The sequence below is a fragment of the Sus scrofa genome, chromosome 7 (assembly GCF_054392235.1).
Source record: "Sus scrofa isolate SSC_HxYL_T2T_F1_AM1 chromosome 7, Sscrofa_HxYL_maternal_Yorkshire_Landrace_v2.0, whole genome shotgun sequence".
Lineage (NCBI taxonomy): Eukaryota > Metazoa > Chordata > Mammalia > Artiodactyla > Suidae > Sus > Sus scrofa.
The window spans coordinates 103,618,113-103,645,625 of NC_139389.1; the positions used below are offsets into that span (position 1 = coordinate 103,618,113).

Consider the following 27,513-nt stretch of genomic DNA (forward strand, 5'->3'; position numbering starts at 1 on the left):
CTCAAATCTTGAAGGCCGTGGAATAACTCTATAAACACACTTCACTCAAATGAATCTTACAACACTTTTAAAAAACTGATCACCCCTCTGGAAATTGAGGCTTCTTAAAGCACAAGCACCCACTGCAACAATTTCCCTTTCCTCAACTCCCATAGCTCTACACCGTTGGGTAGGCTTGCGTGTAAATAGCTCAAATAAGGTACCTTATGTATTGGCTTCTCTCAAATCTAAAGGCACCAGCAGACCGCCTTGAGCAGATATGAACTTCCAGCCATTGGGAAAAACCTATAGGAATGTTTCCCAAAGCAAATGCCAACATCTCTCCCCACGTCCTTTCTCCAGAGCAGCTGTGCCTCTTCCCCACGGCCAAAGGTGTTCCAGAAACTCATATTACTAATTCACGAGGGCCTCACACTGAAGACTGTCATCTTGAGCCTCCGTTCAGTAAGTTCTGATTCAGTCTCAGTCCTCTTAAATGAGAGGCCCTGTCAGGTAAAAGGATTCTCTTTTTAAGAGATCCTTCAAGAGTTCCCGTTGTGGCGCTGAGGATCTGGCGTTGCCGTGAGCTGTGCTGTAGGTTGCAGACGCGGCTCGGATCCCGCGTTGCTGTGGCTCTGGTGTAGGCCGGTGGCTACAGCTCCGATTAGACCCCTAGCCTGGGAACCTCCATATGCTGTGGGAGCAGCTCAAGAAAAGGCAAAAAGACCAAAAAAAAAAAAAAGAGATCTTTCAACAGAACCCCTTGTAACTTAAAATAAGATTGACTATAGCAACATTTACAGGAGCTCTATGTATTATAGCATCCATTTTCCAACAGCACTCATCTTCCCTCTTAATAGAGAAGGGACTATAGCACACAGGTTCCCCACTGTGGAAAGAGCAGTCAAGGACTTGAACGCTGGCAGTCAGACTCCACAGACCCAGCTCCCCATATTCACTACACCAAACTGTTTTACTCCTAGACCCAGGCAATATGGGAACACAGACCTTTCACTTTTGTTGCCAAATTCCATTTCTGAAAACCACAGCACTGTTACTGTTACTGATATCGTTATTGACAGTACTTTGAGTCAGACAGGGATGAAAGACAGATAAGGAGAAAAAACAGGAGATGCTTGAGCAGCGCACACAGATCCCCTGGGGACCTTGTGAAAATGCAGATTCTGATTCAATAGATCCGGCTTGGGGCCTGAGAACCTGCATTTCCAACACGCTCCCAGGTGACACTGGACCGCTGCTGTCTGCAGGACAGTTTGAACAGCAAGGGGGTGAGATGACTCTTACTGTGTCCCTTGTGGCAAAACTAAAAGGAACAGGGTCGTATAGGTGCCACAGAGCTGTTTGATGCTGTGGGAAACAAAGGTGGAGCTTATCACCAAGGAGTCCCTTACACACCCACGAACTTTTTTTCAGCTGGTAGGAGCCTTGTGAGGAAACCCCCTTTTCCTTTTAAAAATGGATCTGAAGCATAAGAAGACAATGTACCAAGGTCAAAAGCATATTAGGGATGAGTCCAGGTGCCCCACACCATCCTTGACCCCCCACACACTTCTGGAACACAGCAAGCAAGGAGCGAGCAAAGCAACATGGGAGTGCCGCGGCTTTAATACGGTGTGTGCCACGCAGTTATCAAAGCTGTCCACACTCGGCAATTCTGTCCTGACCATTTTTAATAAGCGATACTTTTTTTAAAAAAATGTGCACTGATAAAGAGGCTAATTACACCTCTGGACTTAAAAACGAGAAGACAAGCCACAGAAATTCTCTTCCTTAAAAAACAGCCATTTCAAAAGATTTTCTTTAATATCATAAAATATTTTCATGGACAAGTGAGCTAGCAAACACACATGCACCAATGTGCCTTTTGACAAGATTATCCCCTACCCCCACCCCCACTCCCACACCAAGATGGACATGAGATTGGAGAAATGAATACAGCAGATGGTACAGATAGAAAAAAAAAAAAAAATCGATAAAAAGGATGGATATAACATTGTGCTTGGTTATTTTCCTGTCACAACAAAACAAAACATTTCGGTGCAAATAGTTAATTTTTCCTCTTTTCCATTTAAGTCTGGTGGAGAAAAAAATACTTTTTTCTATAATAAAATATGTGGTTTTTTTGGTTTTTTACTTTTTTTAACGTAACTTTCTTTTTTGCAGAAAATAATTTTGTAAACTGTCACTTCACGGGCAGGGAGGCTTGATGCCCCGTGGGTCCCAGCTCGCCCCTTTGGAGGCGGAGCGCAGAAACCAAACCCGGGCTGGAAGGGGCGGAGGGGCGGGGGCAGCAGAGGCGGAGGGCGGGGCTCGCACGGGCGGATGGGGGCGAGGTCGCGGACCAGGCAGGGCGGCTTAGAGGTCACTCTCGCCGTACAGCGCTGTGGAGAAGGACATGTAGTCCAGAGCACCGGGCACGGCGTCGGGGCCGGTGTACGGGGCCATTCGCGCAATGCAGTACTCGGCCTGGTCAGGCGGCAGCTCACGGCGCAGCTCGTCCACCGTGATGTAATTCTGCAGAGAGAGCGAGGTCAGGGCGGCCGTAAAGCGGAGCGGCCGCAAAGCCTGAAGGACGTAAACCTCACTCATCATATTAGGTACCCTGGCCCTTTCCCTGAACTTCTGGATATAGAAATGCTTATATATGTGTATGTGTGTGCTTTTATACACTCACATTCACATTTACATTATACACTTATATATATATCATGCATACATAGGTATATCATGTGTATATATACACTCTATCTTTATATATTTAAATCCCGTTATATTTTCTGCTTCAATAACTACTTCAGCCGGTTCCCAAGCTAATTCAAGTATAATCTCATGGATTATAGTCTGCAACAACCACAGGCTGGAGCAACACATATCTGGTGGATCCCACACCCACTCAGCTGGGCTCTGTGGAGGTCATGCAATTCCAGCAAATTACCTGAGTTAAGCATCTAGGCTTGGGCATCAGTGCCACAGACAGCTATATGACACATGTCTGCAAAATGCAGATCTCTCCCCACCCCAGTCTGGGTCTGCTTTCTTCCCATGCCTTGGGCTTGCCATGAAAGTCAGCTTGGAAGCTGCTGCTTTGGGGAGCTTGAGGCTCCAGAACAGTTCAGGGGATCTGACCTGTGAAATGGGCACCCAGCCTCGTGCCCTAGTTTTGCCACAGTACCCTAGGAGCCAGTCTGAAGGAGGGAGGGGTTGACCCTCAGGTCACTTAAAAAAATCAGGAGACCAGGTCCCTTTCTGGGCCTAGAAGACCTCTACAAAATGAGTCACTTCAATGACGTAGTTTATGAGAGTCTTTCCAGCTCCAAGGTGCTATGACTCTAATACTGTCCTTGAACTTTAATCAGACTTTAGAAACCTTTTTGTTGGTTGAGTCTTTATTTCATTGTAGATTGAGACATTTCAGAAACTATACTCCCTATTGGCTGAAAGAATGGTGGTGAATTTTACAGAAAGGGTATCTGGCCTCTGGACCCCTCTGCTTCCAATTTCCCCTGAATGCTCCCACTTTTCCACTGTCAGGTAGGCACACTGCTGGGAACGTGGGAGATTTGGGAGATTGAAGCTGACTGCCTGCCACTCAGGATAGAAAAAATGAGAGATGCTTCCTTCTTGCTCCCCCCACCCTCCCACTGCCGTACCTTGCACCCAGAATGATGTAAGAATGTGAAGTTCAAGTGCCCAGATAGGGCCTTCCATCACCCAATCACATCCCCCACCTGATGTGCCTGTCCTCCACTACCATCATTCCGTCACACTTGTGACATGTGGTGCCCCTGGCAGGGGACATACCCCACACCTCAGGCCAATGCTGTGTTCTCACACCTTAGTAGATCCCAAAGCATTACAGAAATGGGCAGAGGTGGACAGCAGGGAGGCCCAGGGGAGGTGCTCAGGCCTTCCCTCCAGATCAGTCTCTTCCAGGACGGCACCCACACCACAGCAGCCTCACCTTGTCCCCAGCCAGGATCTTGAAGGAAGCCATGACTTGATCTGCTGTATCCGTGTCGGCCGTCTCGCGGGACATGAAATCGATGAAGGCCTGGAACGTCACTACCCCCAGGCGGTTGGGGTCCACAATGCTCATGATGCGGGCAAATTCCGCCTCTCCCTGGAGGGAAGAGTCAACGCGGGGCCTGTCAGCATCTCAGCCATGCTTGCTCTCTCTATGGACCTGAAGCCCCTGAGGACGTGGAGTAGCCTGAGGCTGTGAGAGAGGGCAGGGGTGAGAGCTGACCTAACCGGGGTTGTCTTGAAGGGCATGGTAGGAACCTGACACCCAGACCCAGTTCAGGCTTCCCACCCCCTAGAGATGCCTGGGTTCCTCTGGGACCATAACTAATGACAACCATGGCTCACACCCCGATAGCCCAGACTCTCTATCAGGCACTAGTCTAAGTGCCTTGTATATTTTACTTCGTTTGACTCTCACCACAACCACATAAGGTTGGTATTTATTATTCCCATCAGGTGTCCACATGAGAAACCGGAGGCCCAGAGAGGCTTAGTAGGTGCCACAGCCAGTAGGTAGCACAGCAGAGACTTGCACTTGGGTGGTCTGGCTGTAACACACCGTACTTTCTGCGTGTCAGGCAAGGACACAGTTCCTTCATTTAACCCTTACACCAGCCCAGCAGGGTTCCCCTCACCTTATCCACGCCCCCAAGCTGGCAGTGGTAGAGCTGGGATTCACTCCCAGGTTCCCTGCTTCTAGAGCCTGTGCCCTTGCCCCTGCACTGGGCAGCCTGTAGGCTCTGCAGTTGGCACCATGGCCTAAGAGTCACCTGGCTGCCCAGCTGAGGCCCCTGCCTTGCTCAGAAGGCCTGCCTGAGGGCCGGCAGCTGAGAAGGTTGGGGACGGGCTTGTGGCAATGGCGGGGGGTGGGGGTGGGCAGGCCTGGCTGGGGCCATCACAGGGCTGAGGTGGAACTCTCCATGCCTCGTGCGAGATGAAGCAGAGCCAACCCCCGCCCAGAAGGTCTGCTACCAGTCCTTCCTGGCCGCCTTGGGGTACCCCACCATCCACGGTGAGAGGGAGAAAGCCCATCTCCGCTGTAAAGATCAACCAGCAGAGAGAAGGCCAGGTCTCCCTGGACAGGCCCCGTGGCTGGGCCCAACCTTCAGGGCACCATCTTCCCCACGGACCAGCATCTCGAGGCCCCTCCGGGAAGGGCACCTCGAGCCTGAGGGCCTCCAGCTCGCCCCGGCCAGGACTCGGCCTCTTCGGTCAGCTGGCTGCCCCTCGCCAGGACAGAGGGTGGGGTTTACGTTACCATGTTGTAACCCATGGAGATCAGGCAGGCGCGGAAATCATCCGTGTCCATCATGCCTGTCTTCTTCTGTGGGGCCATTGGCACCGAGACACAAGGAGGAGGAAGGGCCAGCCCAGGGCCAGGAAGACAGGGCACAGATGGCCAGAGGGGAGGTCAAGGGGTCCGGTTTGGGGGTCAGGAGGGGAAGAGGGGCATAGGAGGGAGAGATGCAAATAGACATCCCGGGGAAATGTCCACAGGAAGGAGGAAGACAGAGCAGGGAGAGGCAAAAATCCGTCCACAGGATGGAGAGCGGCCAGGAGAGAGGAGGGTGGGCACCGAGCCGGTTCCCACGAAAGACCACGGAGGGCAGAGGTCAGAGGTCGGAGAAGTGGGCGGAGGCGCCCGACACGGGCCAGGCGGGGACAGCAGGAGAAGACGAGCCCCGCGGCCCACGGGAAAGGGGAGACGGGGAGATCCAGACAGAGAGAGAAAAGAAAAAGGAGAAACGCGTTATTTCTGGCCCCGGACGCCACCCCTGAGCGTGCTCCATGCAGGAGGTGAGTACCTGGGGGTCGTTGCCAATATCATAACCCAAGCTGATGAGGCAGGCTTTGAACTCCTCGGGACCCAGCGTGCCGGAGTGATCCTGGGGCCGCCGTGCGCCAGCCAGCGAGCCATGCGGTGCCAGGGAGGTGGAGGCGGTGAGGGGAGGAGGGGTGGGCCATGCCCCAGTGGAGGGTAGCGTGTGTGGGGAGACACGGGGACAAAGGCATGCCGAGGGGGTGGGTGAGGGGTGGAAGGGGCGGGGGAGGAGGGGAAATAAAAGTGCACACGTTAGACACACAGACGCGGTCCAGAGGGGCGCTCACCCCGGCACGCGCCGCGGGATAAGAAGCTCCCCGCCCAAGTGCCCAGGCCCCTGCAGCCCTGGGGCCCCAAGGAGGGGGGGTTCCAGGGGGGCCTCCACCCACCCAGGTGCCTGGAGGGCAGTGAAGCAGGCAGGGGTGGTGGGCAGCACTTAAGCCCATGCTCCCACCCCCTGTGGCCACCCCAAAGCCCCAGGGCACTAGGAGGGGCAGCCCACACAGGGCTGGCCCGTCCCAGAGCTCAGATGAGAACTGGGGTACTGATGACTCTGACACACCCTCAGCCTCCTAAGGGCTTCCCCCTGGGGGTGAGGGGAGGAGGGAGCCTCTGCTCAGTCCTGGGGCAGCAGCAAGGAATGGTCCCCACCGGGGACAGCAGGCCTTCCCTTGAAGCCGCGGCAGCTTTGCTCCCAGGGGCTGACTCCTCATGTTAGGAGAGCAAGGGTCAGGGGTCGGAGGCCCTCTCTCCACCCACAATACGAGCACTGTCTCCAGGAGAGCAGGGGAGCTCGTGGGACACCAGGCTGGCTTCCTGGTGCAGTACAGAGCCAGGGCGGGCTGACCGCCCTTCCTCCCTCTCCCCCGCCCTCCCCACCTGCCCAGGAACCGGGCCCACGCCCTGGGCAGTGCCCTCCAGGGCCCTGAGGTGGGGGCGGGGGCTGTTCTGCGCAAGTGCAGGAAGTGGGGCTCACCCGGTCAAAGTGGTTGAAGGAGGCCCGGAACTCGTTCATCTGCTCCTGGCTGATGCCCTTGGCATCCCTGGTCAGGATCTGGTTCTCCACCTCATTGATGGTCCTGGCGATGGTGGTGAGGAGCTGCTCCCAGCCCACACGGATGTGCTGCGGGTTGGGGGGGCGGGGGAGCTGTCAGCGAAGGGATCCCAGACCTCCTCTGTCCCCCAACCATCAACACGGCCAAAGCCACCAAACCCGGCCTTCTGCCTGGATTTATCACATCACCAGAGGCAGGGAAACCAGAACAAGGACAACACACCGAGACAGGGGACCCAGATGATGATGAAGGGGGAAGCACAGCAGGGAGGTGGCCTCTGCCCAGGATGACCAGTGTGGTCAGGGCAGGAAGGAGGGCAGAGCTGGCAGTGGGAACAAGTAAGGGACAAAAAAGTGGTGAATTCCCTGAACACTCAACTCCCTAATCACACACATATGCTTCTACAAAACAAGGAGTCAAGTAGGAAGCAGATTCCCCGCCAGCGTTTAGAGACCCCCCAGCCTCAGAATCACCAGGGCGCTGGTGAAAAATTTAGATCCCTGGGCCCCATCCCAGACCTAGCGAATCAAACTGTGGAGACGGGGCCCGGAAATCTGCCTTTGCGACAAGCTCCTTGGGAAATTCAGAGGGCGCTGAGGACTGAAGACCCAGAGCTCCAGGAGTGAGGGAACGTGAGTCTGGCCTCACTCCAAAGCCAGAGTTCACCTTCCTCCAAGACCAGCTTCCTTGGACGATAGGTAACCTCTCCCCCACCCTGGCCCAGGACCAGAGAGCAGAAGGGGGATCTGGGGCTCCCTCTCCAGGGAAGCAAGGCTGGCGCCACCCACCTCCATGGTGTAGTTGGTGTGCTTGTTGTCGAAGATGAGCGCCTCCTGGATGAGCTGGTGGTCGCCCTCCAGCTGGTCGATCTTGGGCTTGTAGTTGACAATGCTCTTCTCGTACTGCCGCAGGTGGCTGAGCTGGTCCTCCAGGGTCCCGTGCATCTCGATGGAGATCCTCCCGATCTCCTGCTCACCCGGGAAGGAGGCCCTTGTCAGACCACCCGACTCTGGGCCCTTGGGGTGGAGACTGGGGTCCCCAGGTCACTGACAAACCCCTCAGATGGAGTCTCGGCATGGAAACAGCATCATAAGGGCGTATGACAAGCATCGTTATCACCGGATGAAAACCTCCTGTCTCTCGGGGACCTCTCAGCTTCAGGAAGGGGATGGATGCAAGGTCGGCTGCTAACCTAAATATTCCCTCCTGTGCTTGCCATTCGAATCCCTTCCCAAGCCTGTTCCTGTCAACCATCCATCTCGGTGACCCTCCCCTACTGAGCGGGGCTCCTCACAGCCTCGGTGCACCGGGCTTACCTCCTCAGTGGCCATGCACCTGCTGTTCCGCTCCTAGGATACCTGCCTGGCCTACCTCCATCCACCTGTCTCCGTGGGCCAGGCCTAATCCCCATGTCTGTCCATTATTCATGTAAACAACCCTTGGTTGTGAAAGCACTTCCTGTGCTCTCCATTCAACCCAGCAAATACTTCCCGAGCACCTACTATGCACAATGTGTTAACAAGCAGGTGGGGGTGGGGTGCAGGGGAGATACAAACATGAACTTGACATGGCCTCTGCCCTCCAGGAACTGGGAGGGACATCATGCTCTAACCCAAGAAGTGTTTCCTTCCTTATCTATGCCACCCCAATACCCGGTGCAATAACTCAGCCAAAGGTTGCATGCTTTCTCAAAGCTTGGTTCTCTCTCAGGGGCGGGGATCAGTCTCTTTGACCAAGCCCATGACTCCGGGGGAAAGCAGATCTGGTTAGCCACATGAGCCAAAGGATAAGCTGAGTCGGCCACCTGGGCACCAACCGTCCTATGGGACTTTCTCATGTGGCTCTTTGGTGGTGTCCCTGTGTGGGTCTTTGCTCTCAAACCAGACATTGGGATCAACCCACAGCCCTCGCCTGCATAGACTCCTCACCCTCCATGGTGCAGCAGACCAGTTGTGGGCTCAAGACCCCCAGTGCCCTCGGGTCCTGCCCAAGAGGAAACAGGGCAAGCCCGGGGGGATGGTGCTGGGGAGGATGAAAGCCCTTCTCCCCCCCGCCCCGGCTCCCATGACGGGACCCACCTCCATCTTGGTCTGGATCCAGGGCCCGATGACATTGGCCTGCGCCCCAAACTGCTTGCGTAGCCTCTCGTTGTGCTGCTGGCGGGCATGCTCCTCTGTCAGGGCCTGGTCCCTCCGCGGCACCAGCTGCCGCACCTGGGGTGGGAACAACCAGGACACTGAGGATGAGCCAACTACCAGCCCCTATTTCAGATGAGGAAATGAAGGAGCCAGGAAGGAAAGGGACCAGTCAGCAACAGAATACGAGTGAGCACGTGGACCTGTTCTAGAAATTCAGTCATTAACCTGACCGATCATGAGTGCTTACCATGTGACAGTGAAGTCAAGGAAGAGTCAGTGAAAATCAGTAACACATGCAAAAATCCCTGCCCTTCTGAAACTGGCAGAGGCTCTGCCAGTGCCCCGCCCGGCCCTTGCACTCACGTGGTCCCATTTGCCATTGATCTCCTGAGGCGTGATGGTTGTGTAGGGGTTGGTGCCCGCCATGTTGACGTGGTAGGTCTGGACAATCTTGGACACCTCGTTGTGAATGCCCAGGATGGCCAGGCGCTCCTTGTCGGCATCAGGGAGGGTGGCCTTGAACTGCTCATGGGCTGTGGTCAGTCCCTGGATGGAGGGGGGGGAGGCAGGAGAAGCACAGTCACTGGGAGGGACCGGCGCCTCCCGTGGGCGAGATGAGCAAAGGGAGACGTGTGGTCCCAGGGGGCGGTGAATGGATGGCGCCACACCAGCTGGGAGACCCAGAGCTACCAACAACCCAGGACGCTCATGGCTGAGATTCAAGATGGCAGTGCCAGCTTCACGCTCAGAGCTGCTGAGGTCAGCAGCAACCTCCTGGGGGCTCACACCCCTCCAGGCAGGGACAAGTGGTGCCCGGGGCCTGCGCCTCAGGCAACCTCCCCCAACACAGGTTCCTTAGCAAAACCTTTTCATCTAATGCTCTGCAGCTGCACGAAAGAAGGGTCTACTGCCATGAAATGAGCGCCAAGATAATTATTCAGTTAAAAATAAAGGTTCAGGATACAGTGTATAATACAAGCACTTTTTGTATGAAAAAGGGGCGGGTGTGGGAAAGACGACGTTAATAAATAAATTGCCTACGGTGACTGTGTGCTCATCCTGCTCACCTCTGGGGAGGACACGGGGAGCCTGGGGACAGGGGGTAGGAGTGGAACTTATTGCACAGCATTTTTAGCTTTATTTTTTCTTTTGAGGGCTGTACCCATGGCATATGGAAGTTTCCAGGCGAGGAGTCAGATTGGAGCTGCAGCTGCTGGCCTACACCACAGCCACGCCAGATCTGAGCCACATCTGCAACCTACACGGCAGCTCACGGCAATGCCGGATGCTAAGCCCACTGAGCAGGGCCAGGGATCGAACCTGCATCCTCGTGGACTCTATGTCCGGTTCTTCACCCCCTGAGCCCCAACGGGAACTCCACCTTTCTAGCTTTTAGATTTTAGACCATGTGCATATATTGCCACGTCAAAATAAAATGCAAAACTTTCAAATCTGTCGAATCCTGGGGGTTGCTATCTCTCAATCCTCTCCTAACAGGGACAGTCCTGCAGGAGGGTGACCAGCAGAGTGTGCGGGCAAGGAGGACGGCAGCACACCTGGATCTCCTCGATGGTGTGCACGATGAAGGTGTCCTGCAGGTCCTCCATGGCCCCCTCCATCCAATTGTTGAAGGGCGCGGCCCGCTTGGCGTACTCCAGGTACAGCTGGTCAATGGTCTCCAGCAGTTTCTCTGTCCGCTGCGAGTGCCAGATGGGGTGGGGGTGGAGAGGCATTTAGCAAAGTCACATCCAGAATGCCCCCCCATCCCCTCCCCCAACAGCCTTCAAATTCCTCCTGGCCAGCCTCCAGGGGTTCAGGTCTGGAAGCACCAGACTAACAGGCTCTCTCTGGGTGCTGGTTCTTCATATGGGGTGTATGGGCCCCCCTCCCTTGAAGTCACCCTCCTGGCCCCAGAGAGTCTGGTTTGGAGAGAAGGAAAGTTCTCCAACAGCTGGGGTTGGCCTAAGAACACTGAACTGAGTATTTCCATCAGGGCAAAGGCCAAGTCCAGGGCCAATGTGAGCCTTCCGCAGGCAGGCCAGGCCTGGGGAAGGTCTGGGGAAATCAGTGGAATCTCTCAGCCCAAAGCAATGGGAGTGAGGAAGGGCACACAGAGCTGCCGGAGGCAGGCCTCCACCTGCCTCGGAGTCTCACCTCCAGAGCTTCCCTCCGCTTCTGGGTCAGGGCCCCCAGATTGTCCCACTGGTCACAGATCTTTTGGCACCGGGCATTGACACTGGGTGAGTCGTAATAGTCCAGCTCACTGGGAAGGAGGAGACAGGAAGAGTTAGGTGACCAGGTGACCTCCAGGGCCTGCTCCCCTCTCCCTGGAGCTGGGGGCGCTCATGGTGCTGGAAGGCCTGCTGTGCTTGCTTTATTAAGAACTTCCAGGCGCCCCCTCCCACCCTCAACTCCTTGGCTTTCAGGAGACTGCTGGTCTCCTGTCCAAGGGCCCCCACCCACCCCGATCCTGCCCGGGGGGTCATGCCAGTCTTGACCCCAGGGAGCCACCAAGGCCGGGAGGGAAGCCAGAGCCAAGGCTTGTCATCCTCTGGCCCCACGGTCATTACATGTAAGGACCGACGGCCTGTGTCTGGAATGGTTACAGGCAGTCCCCCACCCGGGGGGCATTCTTAGTTTTCTGCATTGATGATCTTCAAGTCCAGGGACCCTGCTCATTTTTCAGGCCACACCCCCACCTCCCACGGGGCCCCAGCCCCTCGCTGGCCTGCACCTACTTGAGCTCCTGCGCGATGGCAGCGATCTGCTCCACGCGGTCCTGGTGGGCGGCCAGGTCGCTCTCGAAGGCCTCGTGCTTCTTGAGCAGGGCCTTGATCTCTGAGAGGGTGGCCGTCTCGTAATCCTTCTGCCGCAGCATGGCCTCTTTGCCTGGGGCCAGAGATGGGGCACAGGGATCAGTGGGAGGGGAGCTGGGGGGGGGGGCCCACCTTCTAGACGCCGACCACCCACCCATCCGGGCCTGGGAGCGCCACTTCTGGTACATCCCAAGGAGATGTCCCCCATACAAGGATTGATTAGCTGAAGTTCGAGAAAGCAGATGGTGGGGCTGGAACATCCCTGATGCAGGACACGTCCAGGAAGTCACGACTCTCCATGGAACCCATGCAGGGCCATTAGGCGTCGTGGCGTACAAAGGCTGGCCAGGACTGGGTGGGAACCTCAGGGCATAATATGAACTCTACTTATTTACTGGCCATGCCCGGGCCAGTTCCTGGTTGCAACCTACACCACAGCAGCGACCAGAGCTAAGCCACATCAGAGTCCGCACCAGATCACTACCCCGCTAGGCCACCAGGGAATTCCATTTGCGGCAACATGGATGGAACTAGAGACTCTCGTCCTGAGTGAAGTAAGTCAGAACGAGAAAGACAAATACCATATGATATCACTTATATCTGGAATCTAATATACTGCACAAAGGAACCTTTCCGCAGAAAAGAAACTCATGGACTTGGAGAACACACTTGTGGTTGCCAAGGGGGAAGGGGAGAAATGAGAGCAACTGGCAGCTTGCGGTAAATAGATGCAGAATGTTGCCTTCGGGATGGATCAGCAATGGGATCCTGCTGTGTAGCCCTGGGAACTCTGTCTAGTCACTTATGATGGAACACATAATGTGAGAAAAAAGAATGTATATATGTATGTGTAACTGGGTCACCATGCTGTACAGTAGAAAAAATACATATATAAACAAATGATTAAAAAAAAAAAAAAAACTTTAGAAGAAGCAGGAAACAATGATCCATGCTTGTGGTGTAACCAGGGCCAAGCACCTCAGGGGTACCCCATCCTGAGAGTTTCTGCAAGAGTTCCCATTGCGGCTCAATGGTAACAAATCCGACTAGAATCCACAAGGACACAGGTTCGATCCCCAGCCTTGCTTAGTGGGTTAAAGATCCACTGTTGCCGTGAACTGTGGCATAGGCCAGCAGCTACAGCTCCGATTCGACCCCTAGCCTGGGAACTTTCCTATGCCACAGATGCAGCCCCAAAAAGATTTAAAAAAAAAAAAAAAAGAGGGAGCGTAATTTCTCCAGTGTTTCTTGCTGGCCCCCAGCAGCCCTGCAGGGACCCCTCTATCTCAGTCACTCTCAGTGTGGACGGCGTGTCCAGTGCACTCTGCACATAACCCATCAATGGCCAGAACCTTCTCCAACCCTCTTTCTTTAGAGGCGGGGCAGGGCTTGCATGTCTTGGATTGTTGCTTCGTGGGAGAAAAATGGAATGAGAAACGACCTCCCAGGACTGTTGGTGGATGATGTTCATGAGCTGCCCTGTGAAGCAACTGCTGAGCTGGCCTGTGAAGTGAAGGCTGAGCTGGCCTTGCCTGCATGTCCACCCGGTGTTTGCACCTGTCAGGTGTGCTCAGCCCCGCTCAGTAAGTGAAGCCTGGGCCAAGAGCGTGAGGGCTTCTTTCTTTCTCTCTACTCCTTTTTCTCTCTCTGGTTAATAACATAAACTTAGGGGAAAAATTACAGAAGAGCCTATTCATCTACACCTTTCCTGTCTTTCCTTATATGGATGTTGTGATAAAACCACAGGGTGTATGTAAATTACATTTCCTGCTTTTAAAATACTCAGCAGCACATCATCAGTTTCTACTTTGGCTCCACAGCTGTCACATGAGCCATTCGGATGACTGTGCAACCTCCTGCTGAGTCGCTGGACCCCACTGTCACCACTCACCACCCTAGCGTGCGGTGTTCAGGTCCCTCAGCTTGCACAATGGTAGACGGTCTCACCACCAACATCCCAGACAAGTGATTTCATGTGTAGGGTTTATTTTCAACTAGTCTCAAGAAATGGGATTCCTGGAGTTTCCATCATGGCTCAGGGGAAACAAATCTGACCAGTACCCATAGGGACACAGGTTCAATCCCTGGCCTCACTCAGTGGGTTAAGGATCTGGCATTATTGGAGTTCCCATCATGGCCCAGTGGTTAACGAATCCGACTAGGAACTACGAGGTTGTGGGTTTGGTCCCTGGCCTTGTTCAGTGAGTTAAGGATTCGGCATTGCTGTGAGCTGTGGTGTAGGTCGCAGATTCGGCTCGGATCCCATGTTGCTGTAGCTGTGGTATAGGCCAGCGGCTACAGCTCCAATTCTACCCCTAGCCTGGGAACCTCCATATGCCATGGGAGTGGCCCTAGAAAAGGTAAAAAGACAAAAAAAAAAAACAAAAAAAACCACCCAGCTTGTGGTCATTTGTAATGGCAGCCCCAGGAAACTAGGGCACACCAACCTGCATGATACAGATGAGAAAATAAGACCCACAGGTTAAGTCACTGGTCCAAGGTCAATGCTTCTAGGTTGGCAGTGTTGGGATTTTAACCCCATCCTGACTCGGGACAGAGGAAATCATTACAGTGACAAGACAAAGCTTTTTTTTTTTTTTTTTTGTCTTTTTGCCTTTTCTGGGGCCACTCCCAAGGCATATGGAGGTTCCCAGGCTAGCGGTCGAATCAGAGCTACAGCTGCTGGCCTATGCCACAGCCACAGCAACGCTGGATCCGAGCTATGTCTGCGACTCACATCACAGCTCACAGCAATGCCGGCTCCTTAACCCACTGAGCAAGGCCAGGGATCAAACCCACAACCTCATGGTTCCTAGTTGGATTCGTTAACCACTGAGCCACAACAGGAACTCCTACAGTGACAAGACTAATTAGCAATTAACACATATCTAGCTTTATACTATGTCAGGAGCTCTTCTCAGTGCTTCAAATCTATTAATTCATTGAATCTTCACAATCCTATGAGGTTGGTGCTTTTACTGTCCCCACTTTACAGATGAGAACACAGAGGCAACCAAAAGGCCAGTGAACTTGCCTAAGGTCAAGGAACTAGGAAGAGACAAAACAAAAAAAATAAAACCAAGAGAGAAAGGAGCTGTGTGGCTGGTGGATGGGTTCAGGGAGCATGAAAGCCAGAACACTTTGGGGGTGGAGGGGGAGGTGGCTAGGCTGGCCTTACCATCCGTCCAGGCCTCGTGGATGGAGGCCTTCTGCCGGAACTTCTCTGCCAGGTGGTCAAGCCTCTCCAGCCTCCGGATCTCATTCAGCAGCCACTCCTCATAGCCCTTCTCCGCCTGCTCCAGGCAGCCCCAGGCATTGTTGATGTCCTATAGGGATTAGGGGGGCACAGGGTCAGCCCACCTGGCCCCTGAGGCCCTACATGGCTGCTCCATGCCTCCTAGCAGAAAGAGCCTCTCCCCATCTCAGCCACACCCTGGGGCCTCCCTGGGCTCCCGGGCACCAGGCCTCTTGGGCAGGGAGTCAGGCCACCCAGCTACGGGGCTGTGGGTGTGCAGCCCAGTAGGGAGACAGCCCAAGGCCCTCTGTGCTCCCGGCCTGGCTTCTGACAGGATTCTGACCAATCACAGAGGTTACAGGGCCAGCCAGGGAGACAGAGCAATGAACTGAAAAAGGCAGGCAGGTGTGGGAGCCTCCCAGCCTCTGGGCTCTGGGCAGTATCCTGGAGTCTGTAGGGACCCTGGCCTGGGTGAGCCAACCAAGCAGCGCCCAGAGATAAATAATGACAGGTACTGAGCACAAACCACCAGCCTTCAGCTGACGCCCGCCCCCCCCCCCCCCCGGAGTTAGCACAAGGCCACCCCCAAGGCAGGACTGGATGACCCAGCCTGCATGCCACCCATGTCCTCGCCATGCATCAGGGGCCATGCTGCATCCACCCAGAGTGGGGGGCACTTTAAAGCACAAAGCACCCTCTGCTAGTAGCAGCTCTGGCCCCCTAAAAGCTGCCGATTCAGCCTGGAAGCTGGAAAAGGACCGCAACTTTCCAAAGTGCACGTGCAATGTCAAGGCCTTTCCCTCCGGCCCAGACTCCCCAGGATGCTACCTCCACCCAGGGCTGTTTGCATGTTTCTCCCTTTCCCTTCCATTCCTGCCTTCTGGGCCCACGTCTGCTCATCAATTCTCCATTTAAAGGGCCAAAACACTATCCTGGTGAATTTTACAATTTTCTTTTGTATGTTTCTCTGGCTCATAAAATTTCTCCCCAAGTCTTGAGGAGAGAGTAAAGAGGGACATATAACAAAAAGTGGCAGAAATGAAGAAACTTTTATAGCACAGAAAGCTGGTCACAATATAAGGCTGGTTTTTTTAAAAAAGCAGTTTATTAGGGTTTCCCCCATGGTGCAGTGGGCTAAGAATCCGACTGCAGTGGCTCAGGTCACTGAGGAGGTGCAAGTTCGATCCCCAGCTCAGCATAGTGGGTTAAAGGATCTGACATTGCCGCAGCCACAGCTCGGATTCAATCCTTGGACCGAGAACTTCCATATGCCACAGGTGTGGCTAATTAATTAATTAATTAATTAATTTTTCAAAAGCAGTTTATTAATTAAAACATGCCTTAGGATTCCCTTAAAAATTATATTTACAAGAGTTCCCTTTGTGGCTCAGCGGGTTAAGAACCCAACAAGTGGGAGTTGCCATTGTGGTGCAACGGAAACGAGCCCAACTAGAATCCATGAGGATGTGGGTTCGATCCCTGGCCTCATTCAGTGAGTTAAGCATCCGATGTTGCTGTGGCTGTGGTGTAGGCTGACAGCTGGAACTTGGATTCGACCCCTAGCCTGGGAACTTTCATATGTCGCAGGTGCAGCCCTAAAAAGCAAAAAAAAAAAAAAAAAAAAAAAAAAAAAAAAGAACCTAGCTAGTATTCAGGAGGATTCGGGTTCTACCCCTGGCCTCACTCAGTGGGTTAAGGATCTGGTGTTGCCACAAGCTGCAGTGTAGGTCACAGATGCCACTCAGATCCACATTGCTATGGCTGTGGTACAGGCTAGGGGCTGCAGCTCTGATTTGACCCCTAGCCCAGGAACTCCCATATGCTGCAGGGGTGGCCTTAAAAAGACAAACATATATATATATATACACATATATTTATGGAGACTAAAAGAATCTCTTCCTCCTGAAATCTTGTCGGTTGATCTTGGATATTAAGATTATAATAATTTCTATTTTCTATTTTGCTGATTTAGATCTTTGAAATATCCTACCAAAAAAAAAAAAACCTATTACTTGTTTAAGGTAATAAAAAAAATTTTTAAGTGCTGAAACAAGATTCCATGGAAGTGAAAATTGCTCTTGCATTATGCCCTGTTTGGTTTAATGTTAGGAGGCATTTTGTTTGCACAGATGATTTTTTGAGGAGCAGCGGGGAAGGTGCTGGGGCAAGTCGGGGATGGGTGTTTAGGGGTCTGGAAGGGGCAAGTCTGACCTGGAATGGTGGGGAGAGAAGGAGCTCTCTCCCCAGGGAGGGGAGGCCACCCCACATGGCTGAGTGCGGGCTGGAGCCTGGCTGGTCACCTGGAGGGAACTGGCCTCTGCAGAGCAAGCACAGGCCCCCTGCCCTGCCCCACCCATGAGGGCCGCATTTGACAGGGACCCGGAGCAGCTCACCGAGACCATCCTGCCCTCGGAGGGCATGAAGGCAGGCCGGTTGCTGAGGCGCAGCTTGGTCTGCAGCGTGTTGAAGTTGATCTCCAGCTGGCACTTCTCCTGCACCTTGGGGGGCTTGTGCAGGCGCCGGTAGTCACGGAAGTCCTCCAGCTTCTGCTGCATGGCATGCATGGTGTTCTCGGGCGCCCGGTTCTCCAGCCAGGGGATGGTGCGGCGGATCCACTCCAGCAGCTGGGGGGAGCAGGGCAGGACGCTGGGAGGGGGGCTTCTCTCCTGACCACACACTCTCTCCTAACTACCCGCCTAGGCTGTTCCCAGGCCTCGGAGCCAGGCTGCAGGATGTCCCCTCTGAGAAGCAAAGGCTTCAAGCAGCCTGGCCACTAGGGCACAGCGAGCATGACCCAACCTCCCTGCTCTGCCAGGGGGAACCTGGGCTCCACTAGGAGCAGGAGACCTGAGTTCTGGTTCTAGGTCTACTACCTGGCTGAGCCTCAGTTCCTCATCTTACCACGGAGGGGTTGCTTCCTGAGGGCCCTGCTACCTGACCTTCGAGGATTCTAGAATGTGGGCCCCTGACTCGAAAGGGAATAGGCTGGCCTCTGAGGCACAAGCAGAAAACAGTCTGGATTGTTTTTCTTGATGAGGGGACGGAGGAGTGAAAATCATTAAAGACGTGATTCCCTGTAAGGTGCCAGGCACGTCGCCTCAACTAACTCCTCTGAACCAAGGCATCCCAAAGGGTTAAGGGCTGGGATCCTCCTCCAGGGGACGCAGGAGGTAACTGAGGCACTGTGAGGTCATGTGACTTGCCAAGGTGACCAGCTGGATCGGTAGTGCAGGGATCAAACCGAAGCCCTTGGACACCAGAACTTGGGTTCTTACTACATGGGACGGGCAGGTCCATCAAGAGGCCAGGCTGAGCCGTTCAGAAGGCTGAACTCGTTTCAGGATGAAGCAGGTGGAGCTCTAACCCCAAAGGAGCCAAGGGCAGAACAGCACACCCAGTCCTGTCCCCTCCTGTCCCCTGGGGGTGCCTGAGCCCGCACTGATTCATCCCCAGTTCGCATACCCTAAGAACCACACGCTCCTTTTCCAGTGCAAGCCAAACCCCCAGAACAACAGTCCATCAGGCTCAAAAGGCCACTGACATTGCTGTGAGCTGTGGTGTGGGTCGCAGACACGACTCGGATCCCCGCGTTGCTGTGGCTCTGGCGTAGGCCGGTGGCTGCAGCTCCGATTAGACCCCTAACCTGGGAACCTCCACATGCCGTGGGAACAGCCCTAGAAAAGGCAAAAAGCCCCCCCCCCAAAAAAAGGCCACCGAGGTCCCTTGGCACAGCTTTCACTCGTCAAGTGAAAAGCCCAAGACCTGGAGTTCCCGCTGTGGTGCAACGGGATCGGTGGCATCCTGAGAGCGCTGGGATACAGGTTCGATCTCCAGCCTGGCACAGGGTGTTAAAGACCCAGCATTGCTGCAGCTGTGGCTCAGATCTGATCCCTAGCCTGGGAACTCCATACGGTGTGGGGCAACCAGAAGAAAAGAGAGGTGATGGGGTATCCAGGTTTGCTACTGGTCATAAAAAAAGCCTGGACCTTGGTTCTCTGAAGCCTAGATTGGCGCCTGCCCCGCCCCCTGCTTTCCTGGAGAGCAGCAAAAAAGCCGCCCTGGGTTTGCTATGCTGGGATCAGGGATGGTTCCCCGGAGATGGATTTGGAGGAACAGGTTCTGGGGGCTCCCTGTCTCTCGGGTGGGGTGGTCAGGAGACACCCGGGGGTACCCACATCACTGGCCAGCTTCTCGTAGTCTTCCATGAGCTGCTCGTTCTCCTGGTTGACGGCCAGCACCTTGCAGATGCGATTGGCTGCTGTCTCGGCCTAGCAACAAGACAGAGAAAGTCACGGTCAGCCTGGTAACAGCGGGGGCGCCTGGCACACACCCGTGCCGACAAAGCCTCCTCCCAGCCCTGCAGCGCCACACAGTTGGAAGGCAGCTCCCAAGGCTCTGAATTCACATCCTCCTCACCATCGTCTTTGCTTGCCCGGGCTGAGTCCCACAGATCAAGGGAGCCCAGGCAGAGATCTTGGTGGTTGAATGGGGGGCTCCTGGAGAAGAGCCGATGTTTGAGATCCAACGTGTACATTGGGAAGACACTCATTCAGTGACCGATACAATGGAAATGCTCAGCTCAGGTGGAGGGTGAGAAAGTCTATGCTCATCCTAGAATTCCAAGTGGAGACCCTAGGATTCCCAAGACTCAGGCTCTAAGACTGGATTTGCCAGGATCTTGGCGATGCAGGAATTCACACCTGGGAGTCCTAGACTGAAGTGCTGAGAAGGAGTAGGGCCTCTCAGGATCCCTGCGGAATCTCCCAAGGCTCCTGGCCCAAAGCCCAGAGAACTTTAGAGAAGCCAGAGAAATTACAGATCAACCCAGCATGGGCAGAACGAGCAGAAAGCCAGCACGGGCACCTCCAGGAAAGCTGAGCACATACTGAGCCAAGTGCTGGGCCAGCAGACACCAGAGGCGGGCCTTGGTGGCAAGAGGAACAAAAAAGGACAAAACAGCAATCAGAGGCAAAGGCCCAGAAACCCCAGGGGACACGGCTTCTCCGGCTCAGGGGACTTTGCGCATCTGACACCAACAGGAGCTCGAAGGCCCTGAACCCTCTTCGCTCGGGTGATCTTTCAATTCAGCTGCATTCTTGTGCACATCCTAACCCAACTCCAAGGGGAGGGGAACTCGAAGCCTTTTTGGGGGGTCCTGGGGTAAAAAGGAAGATGGTCTGAGGGTGGCAGCAGATAATGCCGCCAATCAGACAGATACCTGGGGCCCTGGAGAAGGGTGACCCCGAAGATGGCAAAGGTTTAAGGGGGAGAAAGATGGGACGTTGCAGCTGGTTAATGGACAAGACACACTGGGTTTCAATTGCAGCAAGATAAACTGAGGCTAGGCATCAGGAAGAACTTCCCGACAATGAGAAGTGCTTTGACTTGGGAAGGAAAAAACTGAGATGTCCACGTTTTTTCCTTACAGAACTCTTCAAATAGGACGCACGCCCACCAAATCACATGATGTGTGGGCGACTGTGCTGGGAGGTCTGTGTGTGTGTGTGTGTGTGTGTGTGTGAGGGGGCAGAACGAGATCATCATAAAGGTCCTTCCAAGCCCAAAGTGAAGACACTACACCCTCCAGGGCCAGGGGTCAGGGCGGGCAGATGTGGGGGTGGCCAGAGGGGAAGCGGAGTCCCAGGTCTCAAGGAACCATGACCAACAGTCACATCCTTAGACCCTTCCGCCCACCCCCAACCTAACTGTCCTGGAGAAACTGTGGCTACCCCTCACAGGACAAGCAGGAACTCCTGATTGATTGTCCTTCCTCTTAGGAACCAACAAGTGGGAAGTGGGGAATGACCACGAGGAATCTCAAGAGGTGATGAGGAGGTAATATTTTTCTCAGAGGCTGTTGCAGAAGATAGGGGGTCCCAGAGGGAGCAGGTCATGGGAACTGAGCTGATGTGCCCCAGGAAGCTGCTTTGGCAAGTTGCCTGGAGTCAGCGGGGCCACCTCCCTTGAGGGCTAGGGAGGGGACTCGGGAAGAGGCCAGTGCCCTCCTGTGTGCTGACATGTGAGAACTCATGGTGGCAGCAAAGCCTTGGCCCAACGTGCCACTCAAGCAGGTAAGTCACGGGCAGGGAGTTCCCGTTGTGGCGCAGTGGACACGAATCCGACTAGGAACTATGAGGTCGCGGGTTCGATCCCTGGCCTTGCTCAGCAGGTTAAGGATCTGGCCTTGCCGTGAGCTGTGGTGTAGATCACAGACATAGCGAGATCCTGTGTTGCTACGGCTGTGGTGTGGGGTGCCAGCTGTAGTTCTAATAAGACCCCTAGCCTGGGAAGCTCCATATGCCACGGGTACGGCCCTACAAAGAAGGAAAAAAAAAAAAAGAAAATAACAGACAGCCCCTCCTCGAAGGCAAGAAGCAGCTGGCTTTGGGTTTAAATAAGGATCAAGCCCACTTTAACCCTGTCATCCTCCTGATAGGGCTGCAAATCCAGGGCTCAGTGGCCATAAACTTGGATTCGTGAACGTGGTGGACTGGTAAGGCCTGCGCTCTCAGGATTCTGGGAGACGTGTCCTGCGGGCCTTAAGTGCCTCGCCCTGCCCCAGGGCCTGTTGGCTGCTCCAGGGTCAGGGGGCAGGGGGGCTGAGAGGCTCCTTTTGGACGAAGTCTGGGGGAGTTCCCAAGGAAGCGTCCTGGGGACTTTTTACAACAATCATCGATGGGCTGAGAAAATATTTCATAGAAACAAACCAAAGGATGACGTCCAAGGTGCCAAGGAAAAGATGTCTGGAAATTTGCGTTGACGCTTCCATGGTTAGGATCGGGGTTTGTATGCCACTTTAGGGTGTATTATGATTCAATGTCATACAAAAACAAGGTGCTTGCTTTTCTACGAGTCTGTTTTTTCCCTAAATGATGGATTATTATTCCTGGAGCATTTAGCTACCCCTCATGAAGCCCTCAGCTATCCCAGGCCAAGATACTAATCAGCAGCAAATCAGCTGGTTCAGGCACCGTGTGGAGAAGAGGTGTCTTCAATGATGGTGACATCAATCAGCCGAATGAGGCACTGTGGCTCTGCCACCCACAGATTCGTGTGAGTGCCACAAAGATCTCGTCTGTGACATTTTTAGTCCAAAATTTCCCAAATCTAGCTGGAATTGCCCATTTCCTTCACTCCCACAGCTTCCCACTGCCTAACCTTTCTTCATGTCCCAAGTCCGCTCCCAGCCCTGGCGTCCCTGCCAGCAAGGCCCCCAGACAGAGTGGAGCCGACCCCACGGTGCTCTGTCCTGCCTCCAGCCGCCGTCACTGGCTTCCCCACTACTCCCTGCTACGGCAGCAGGACAACCCCTGGGCCAGCATTGACCTGCACTCCTCCCCAGGCTGCCCTCTGTCATGCCGTGAAGCTTTGCACAAGCTGGGACCACCCGCCTCATCCTTCCCTGTGCCTTTCACTTGCAGACACCCCCCCCACCACTCAACCTGTAAGATGCCCAAGCTTGAGGTGTCTCCTGCTCAAGAAAGCCTCCGTGTCCTGCAGCCCCGCAGGCTCCCTCCCCTGCTCAGGTCCGCAGCAGAACAGAGCACAGAGCAGAGCACAGCACTGTTATTAAGGGTTTCCCAGATGGACCGTGAATCCAGGGTTTCTGCCCCTTAGAAAACTCGCAGGTGACTGATGACAAATGGAAGGATGCAAGCAGCACCATCTAGTCCTAAAAGCATCCCTGCAGCAGATGCAGTTCGCGCCCTAAAGGGCTGTTTGTCAGAAACAGGTCCCAATGGGCCAGGGACAACAAGCGACAGAAACAAAACAACCATAAATCCCTGCTGGGGAAGGGGTGGGGAGAAGAGAGCTGAGAAAGAATCAGAACCAAAACCAATGTGTCAAACAGGCGTCCTCATCTAATTAGGAACGCCAATCACACACTTGCAGCTACACGCCTGCACGGGCACTCGTACTGCATGCACACAGGCATGCAAACACATGGACACACGTGTGCACGCATGCTTTAGACTCAGCTGCCTTTCTGGCTCCGGCGCCCAAGGCTTAATAAGAGACGGTGGAGAGGAGGCAGGGCTCTGGGCGTGGGTTTCCGAAGACCTTCCCCCACCAGCTCTAGACCCAGAGGTGGTCAAGGCAAGAAGAGTGTAGCGTCTGAAAGATTCCTCCTTCTTCTGCAGGGAAGACTCCCCTCCCACCAGCCTGCTTGGCTCCAAGCAGTTCCCTTTGAAGCCGGTAGGGAGGGGCAGCCCTGGAGGAGGCCCCTAACCCAGGAACACCACCCCCACCCCACTGCCCCCACTCCCACGCACACCCCCCAGCCAGTGACCCTGTCCTCAGAGGTGGACAAAAGGAGCATGAAATGATTGCAACAGAGATGAGTGAGAGGGAAGAGTGCAGGGGGGGAGGCGGTATGAGATTTGGGAGGGGAAAAGCGGGCTGCTACACGCACACGCGCACACACGTGCACACACACACACACATGCACACCCAGTCCCTTCCAAGCATCATCAGCCAGGACACAGGGGAGGCTTGAGAGAAAGGGAAGGCCAGTGTCAATGGGCGTGAAGCCCAGGACAGAACCCTGCCGGAGCAGGGGAGCAGGAGGAAGGGGAGTTGGAAAGCGGGCAAAGATCAGATGCGGGCGGAGTGCCGTGTGGTTCCCTGGGCTGGAGGCCCCCCACCGAGGCAAGGAGACAGGTGATGCTCACATCCTGCCTAGAAGGGGGCGGAAGAGGGGCCGGAAGAAGTCAACAAGAAAGAGCAGAGCAGAGGTGGGACAAAGAGAAAGAAGAAGCAGAAGGCAGGCCAGAGAAGAGGCTGGAAGGGGCTGGACCTCCTGGGGCAGCCAGGACACCAAGGATGTGGACCCTCCAGGCAGGGCTGTTCTCCTGTTAGTCAGCACCCATGAGGCCTGGAGGGAAAGTGAGCAAGGCCTAGGGTATCCATCCAGGAAGGTAATGGGGCTGCTGCCAGGCCACATGATGCCCGTACGTATTTTTTTTTTTTTAAAGAGAGCTCTTCCCCAAGGCACTCCTATTGGAAAACTGTCACATTCATTCTGCCAGAAGACATTTTTACTGCCATTCTTAGGATGATTTTTGTAATAATATTCAAATCTTCAGGGTCTACGGGGCACACATGGCACTCTTGTGCAGTGTGCAACCTGCACCCCTGTCCCTGGCAGGCCTGGGTGGGCAGGATCAGGCAGAAGCCTCTGACCTGGACACCAAGGGGAAGGGGAAAACTTCTCCCTGCCCTGGTTGCTGGGTAATTTGAGAGGACGGTCTTGCCTAAGAAGGACGGGGGGCGAGAGAGAGAAGTGAAGGGGTCCTGGATATTTAAGAGAAAAGGCAGGAAGCAGAGCCAAGAGCTGTGCTGCCTGGGATAAGGGCTTTCAGCTCAGGGTCCAGGGAAGGAGCTGGGGCCACAGGCTTCTTTCCCATTTGTGGCACCAGTTATGCCTCGTGTGTAGGGACAGAGATGCAGGCAGCCCTCCAGGGGCTGGCATTTCTCTGGCATCTTTAAGTAGCCTGGCCACAGTTCAGAGAGCAACCTGCCCTCCTGCAAGAGGTGAGGGTTGTCGGGGTGGGGGTCGGGGGATCTTTTCTAATCCCTCCTTTCATTCCTGGGGCTGCAGTTTCCAGGGGCGGCCGCTGGAGCATCCAGGGAGGATGGAAGAGATGGGCAAAAAGGGTGCTGGGAGAGTGGGCGAGGCCGAGGGAGAGCTCACCTTCTGCGCACCCAAGAAGGCGTGGCAGTGACATGAAACATTAGGTCACATGGCCTTCCCATCCGGCCTTAGCGTGCCTACACATCTGCACAGAGAAGGAGAAGAGGTTGAGAGGGGAAAGTAGGCGGCAGCAGCACAGAATAAACCAAACAGCCAGGGCGGACAGAGAGCACACACGACGAGACAGACGGACAGATGGAGAACGAGGGAACGAGCTGAGGGAGAAAAGGAGATGGTGGGAGAAGGAAGGGAGTGGGGTGGGGGCCGGGGGCGGGGGGGGGGGGGGAAGAGGAGGGAGAGCGCGGGGCTGGGGAAAGCTGGGCAGGGGGTGGGGGCCTCGCCCCTTCATGCATTTCAAGACAGGTCACTCAGATTCTATGCGGAAGGCGGGCAGTGTGCCTGTGTGGGTGGCAGATTCCAAGCAGAGGCCACCAATCCCGGGGTGTGTGGTCGTGGCAACCTGGATGTTGTGCTTCTGGGGTCCTGCCTGTGCGGGGGACCCCGGGGCGGGGTGTCTGCCGCCTGAGCTAAGCCTGCTAATGAAAACAACTCCAATCCGCATCGTCTGCAGTGCGAATGCTGCCTTTGCATAGTGCAGAACCTACACAGCTGGACCTCAGGCAAAACTGGGCCAGGACACTTGACCCGTGCCCTTCCTCCTTCCAAGGAATGGGGCAGACGGACCCCATGTGGGGGGTCCCGGGCAAGATACAGAAGGCACCAATGCCCCAAGGGGCTGTGGACAGAGATGCTAAATGGCGCCCGTGCGAGGGAGAAAGGTGAGGGCTTCGTGATGCCTTTGCAGAACAGGCCATGCCTCCTCAGATCAGCCTCCCTAGGGGAGGCCCTGCCGCTTCCACAGAAGTGGGCACAGAGGGGCCGCTGCCACGGTTGCCTTCCAGGCTTCCAAAAACAACCCCTGGCTGACTTCACCTGTGCAGCCCTTCCTGCTGAAGCCCGCTGTCGGGGTCCCAGAAGATAAGCTCTTGCCCAATGTTCTCAGAGACAGTAGAGGAAGATGAGAGAAAGCAGAGGGGGCGGGTGGGAGAGGAGCCGAGTCAGGACAACACGCCATGTTGGCACCAGGGGGCAGACGCTACCAAAGGGACAGACCATCAGACCCTGTCGCCGAGGCGAGGCAGGGGGAGGAGGGGTGGGAGGGCATGGATTAGGGTCTGGCATGAGGTGTGCTGGGCAAGGAAGGAGCAGGGGGCCCCGGGTACCTTCTGGGCTCCAGAGAAGGCGTGGTAGAAGCTGGATACATAAGTCATGATAGCTTTCTCATCAGGACGGGCAGTTCCGACGATGTCTGTCAAGAAAAATCTGGAGTTAAAGCCAGCTGGTGAACATGATACACGGCCTGATGTGATGCGGAAAGCAGCTCTCAGAACCACCAAATCTTTCTGCCAAGATGCTGAGCCTGAATATCAGCAGCATCTGGCACCAACTTCCACTTACAGGACTAGGAGAGGAGGAGGAATGAGTGAACTGGTACAGCAGACAGACAAACCAGAGTTTGTCTCTCCGTGGGATGGCTGGCCTGGTTTCTACAAGTTCAATGCTAGGAATGAAAAGGGTCAGAGGGAGGAGAGAAGTGCTACAGATTAGAAAAGACAGAAGAACTATAACAACGAAATGCCACAGGCAGACTGTGTTTGCATCTTCATCAAAACAAATCAACAAAAGAGAAATAACAGGGAAATTTGATTCTGAATTGGGCTGCAGATGTAACAAAGAATCACTGTCAATTTGCTAGGTGTAAAAATCGTTTTATGATTGTAGAGGAAAATATTCCTGTTCCCCATCCCCTTTTTCGGCTGCCTGAGGCACATGGAGTTCTTGAGCCAAGGACCAGATCTGAGCCACAGTTGCCATCGGAGCCGCAGCTGTGGCAACACTGGATCCTTTAATCCACCGTGCTGGGCCGGGGATTGAACCTGTGTCCTGGCGTTGCAGAGATGCTGCCAACCCCAATGCACCACAACAGGAACTCCAAAATAGTCCTGTTTCTAAGGCATGTATTCTGAAGTAAGTAGCAGTGATGCCTGGGATTTGCTTTAAAGTATTTCAAAAAGAAAATAAAAGGAAAGGAAGGGAGGGCAAAGAAAAGAAAGAGGAGAAGAGAAGAAAAGGGAAGAGAAAAAAGAAAAGAGAAGAAAAGAAAAAGAAAAAAGAAAGTGTAACAAAATCCCCAAAACTGGTATATCTGGATGGCAGATATACAGAAGTTCATTATATTATTCTCTCTGCTCTTGCACATGTTTGAAAAGAGCCCCACGCCCTGACAGACCTTGTCACAAACTGTCATCCCTCCCATCTCGTCTCCTAAGGGAGAAGTCACTCATCTTTCTTAAAAGTCATTTGCTTTCTCCCGAGTGCCCTGTGACGTCAGGTAGGAGAGAGAGCCCAACTCAAATCACCCTTTCAAGTTCCTTATCACTGCAAACTCCCATGTGTGTACACGGGCTACAACACACGTGTTAATAAACTTTTCTCCCTCCCCCGTAACAACAAAGGAGCACCACGTTCCACCCCAGCACCCACCACCCTCCTCTAGGGCCAAGAGGAGGACCAACCTCGGGCAGGTACCACCTGCTACCACCTCTCCCTCCAAACCTCAGGGAATCTGGCTGTGGGATCCCTGGGCAGCACATGACCCCCAGGTTCCCCAGAAGCCAGCACCCCACCCCTCAGGATGCCGGCAGGAAGAGCATCCAGAAGGCGATCGCC

The 27,513-nt window shown here is 54.5% G+C and overlaps 1 protein-coding gene across 6 annotated transcripts in view; it reads right to left on the minus strand.

Moving 5' to 3' along the window:
* Positions 1 to 1,780: 1,780 nt before the first annotated feature.
* The window catches only part of ACTN1 (actinin alpha 1), a 102,779-nt gene continuing 77,046 nt past the window's right edge, over positions 1,781 to 27,513 (minus strand). The window contains exons 8-22 of one of the 6 annotated variants that reach the window (XM_084966572.1): positions 26,007 to 26,092; positions 19,265 to 19,357; positions 17,483 to 17,713; positions 15,033 to 15,180; positions 11,777 to 11,927; positions 11,193 to 11,301; positions 10,595 to 10,735; positions 9,402 to 9,584; positions 8,979 to 9,113; positions 7,689 to 7,868; positions 6,822 to 6,968; positions 5,829 to 5,909; positions 5,282 to 5,347; positions 3,962 to 4,120; positions 1,781 to 2,514 (exon numbers count right to left, since the gene is read on the minus strand). In XM_084966572.1, coding sequence (XP_084822698.1) covers positions 2,356 to 2,514; positions 3,962 to 4,120; positions 5,282 to 5,347; positions 5,829 to 5,909; positions 6,822 to 6,968; positions 7,689 to 7,868; positions 8,979 to 9,113; positions 9,402 to 9,584; positions 10,595 to 10,735; positions 11,193 to 11,301; positions 11,777 to 11,927; positions 15,033 to 15,180; positions 17,483 to 17,713; positions 19,265 to 19,357; positions 26,007 to 26,092 — 2,069 coding nt within the window. In that variant the 3' untranslated portion in view covers positions 1,781 to 2,355. 6 annotated transcript variants of the gene reach the window in all.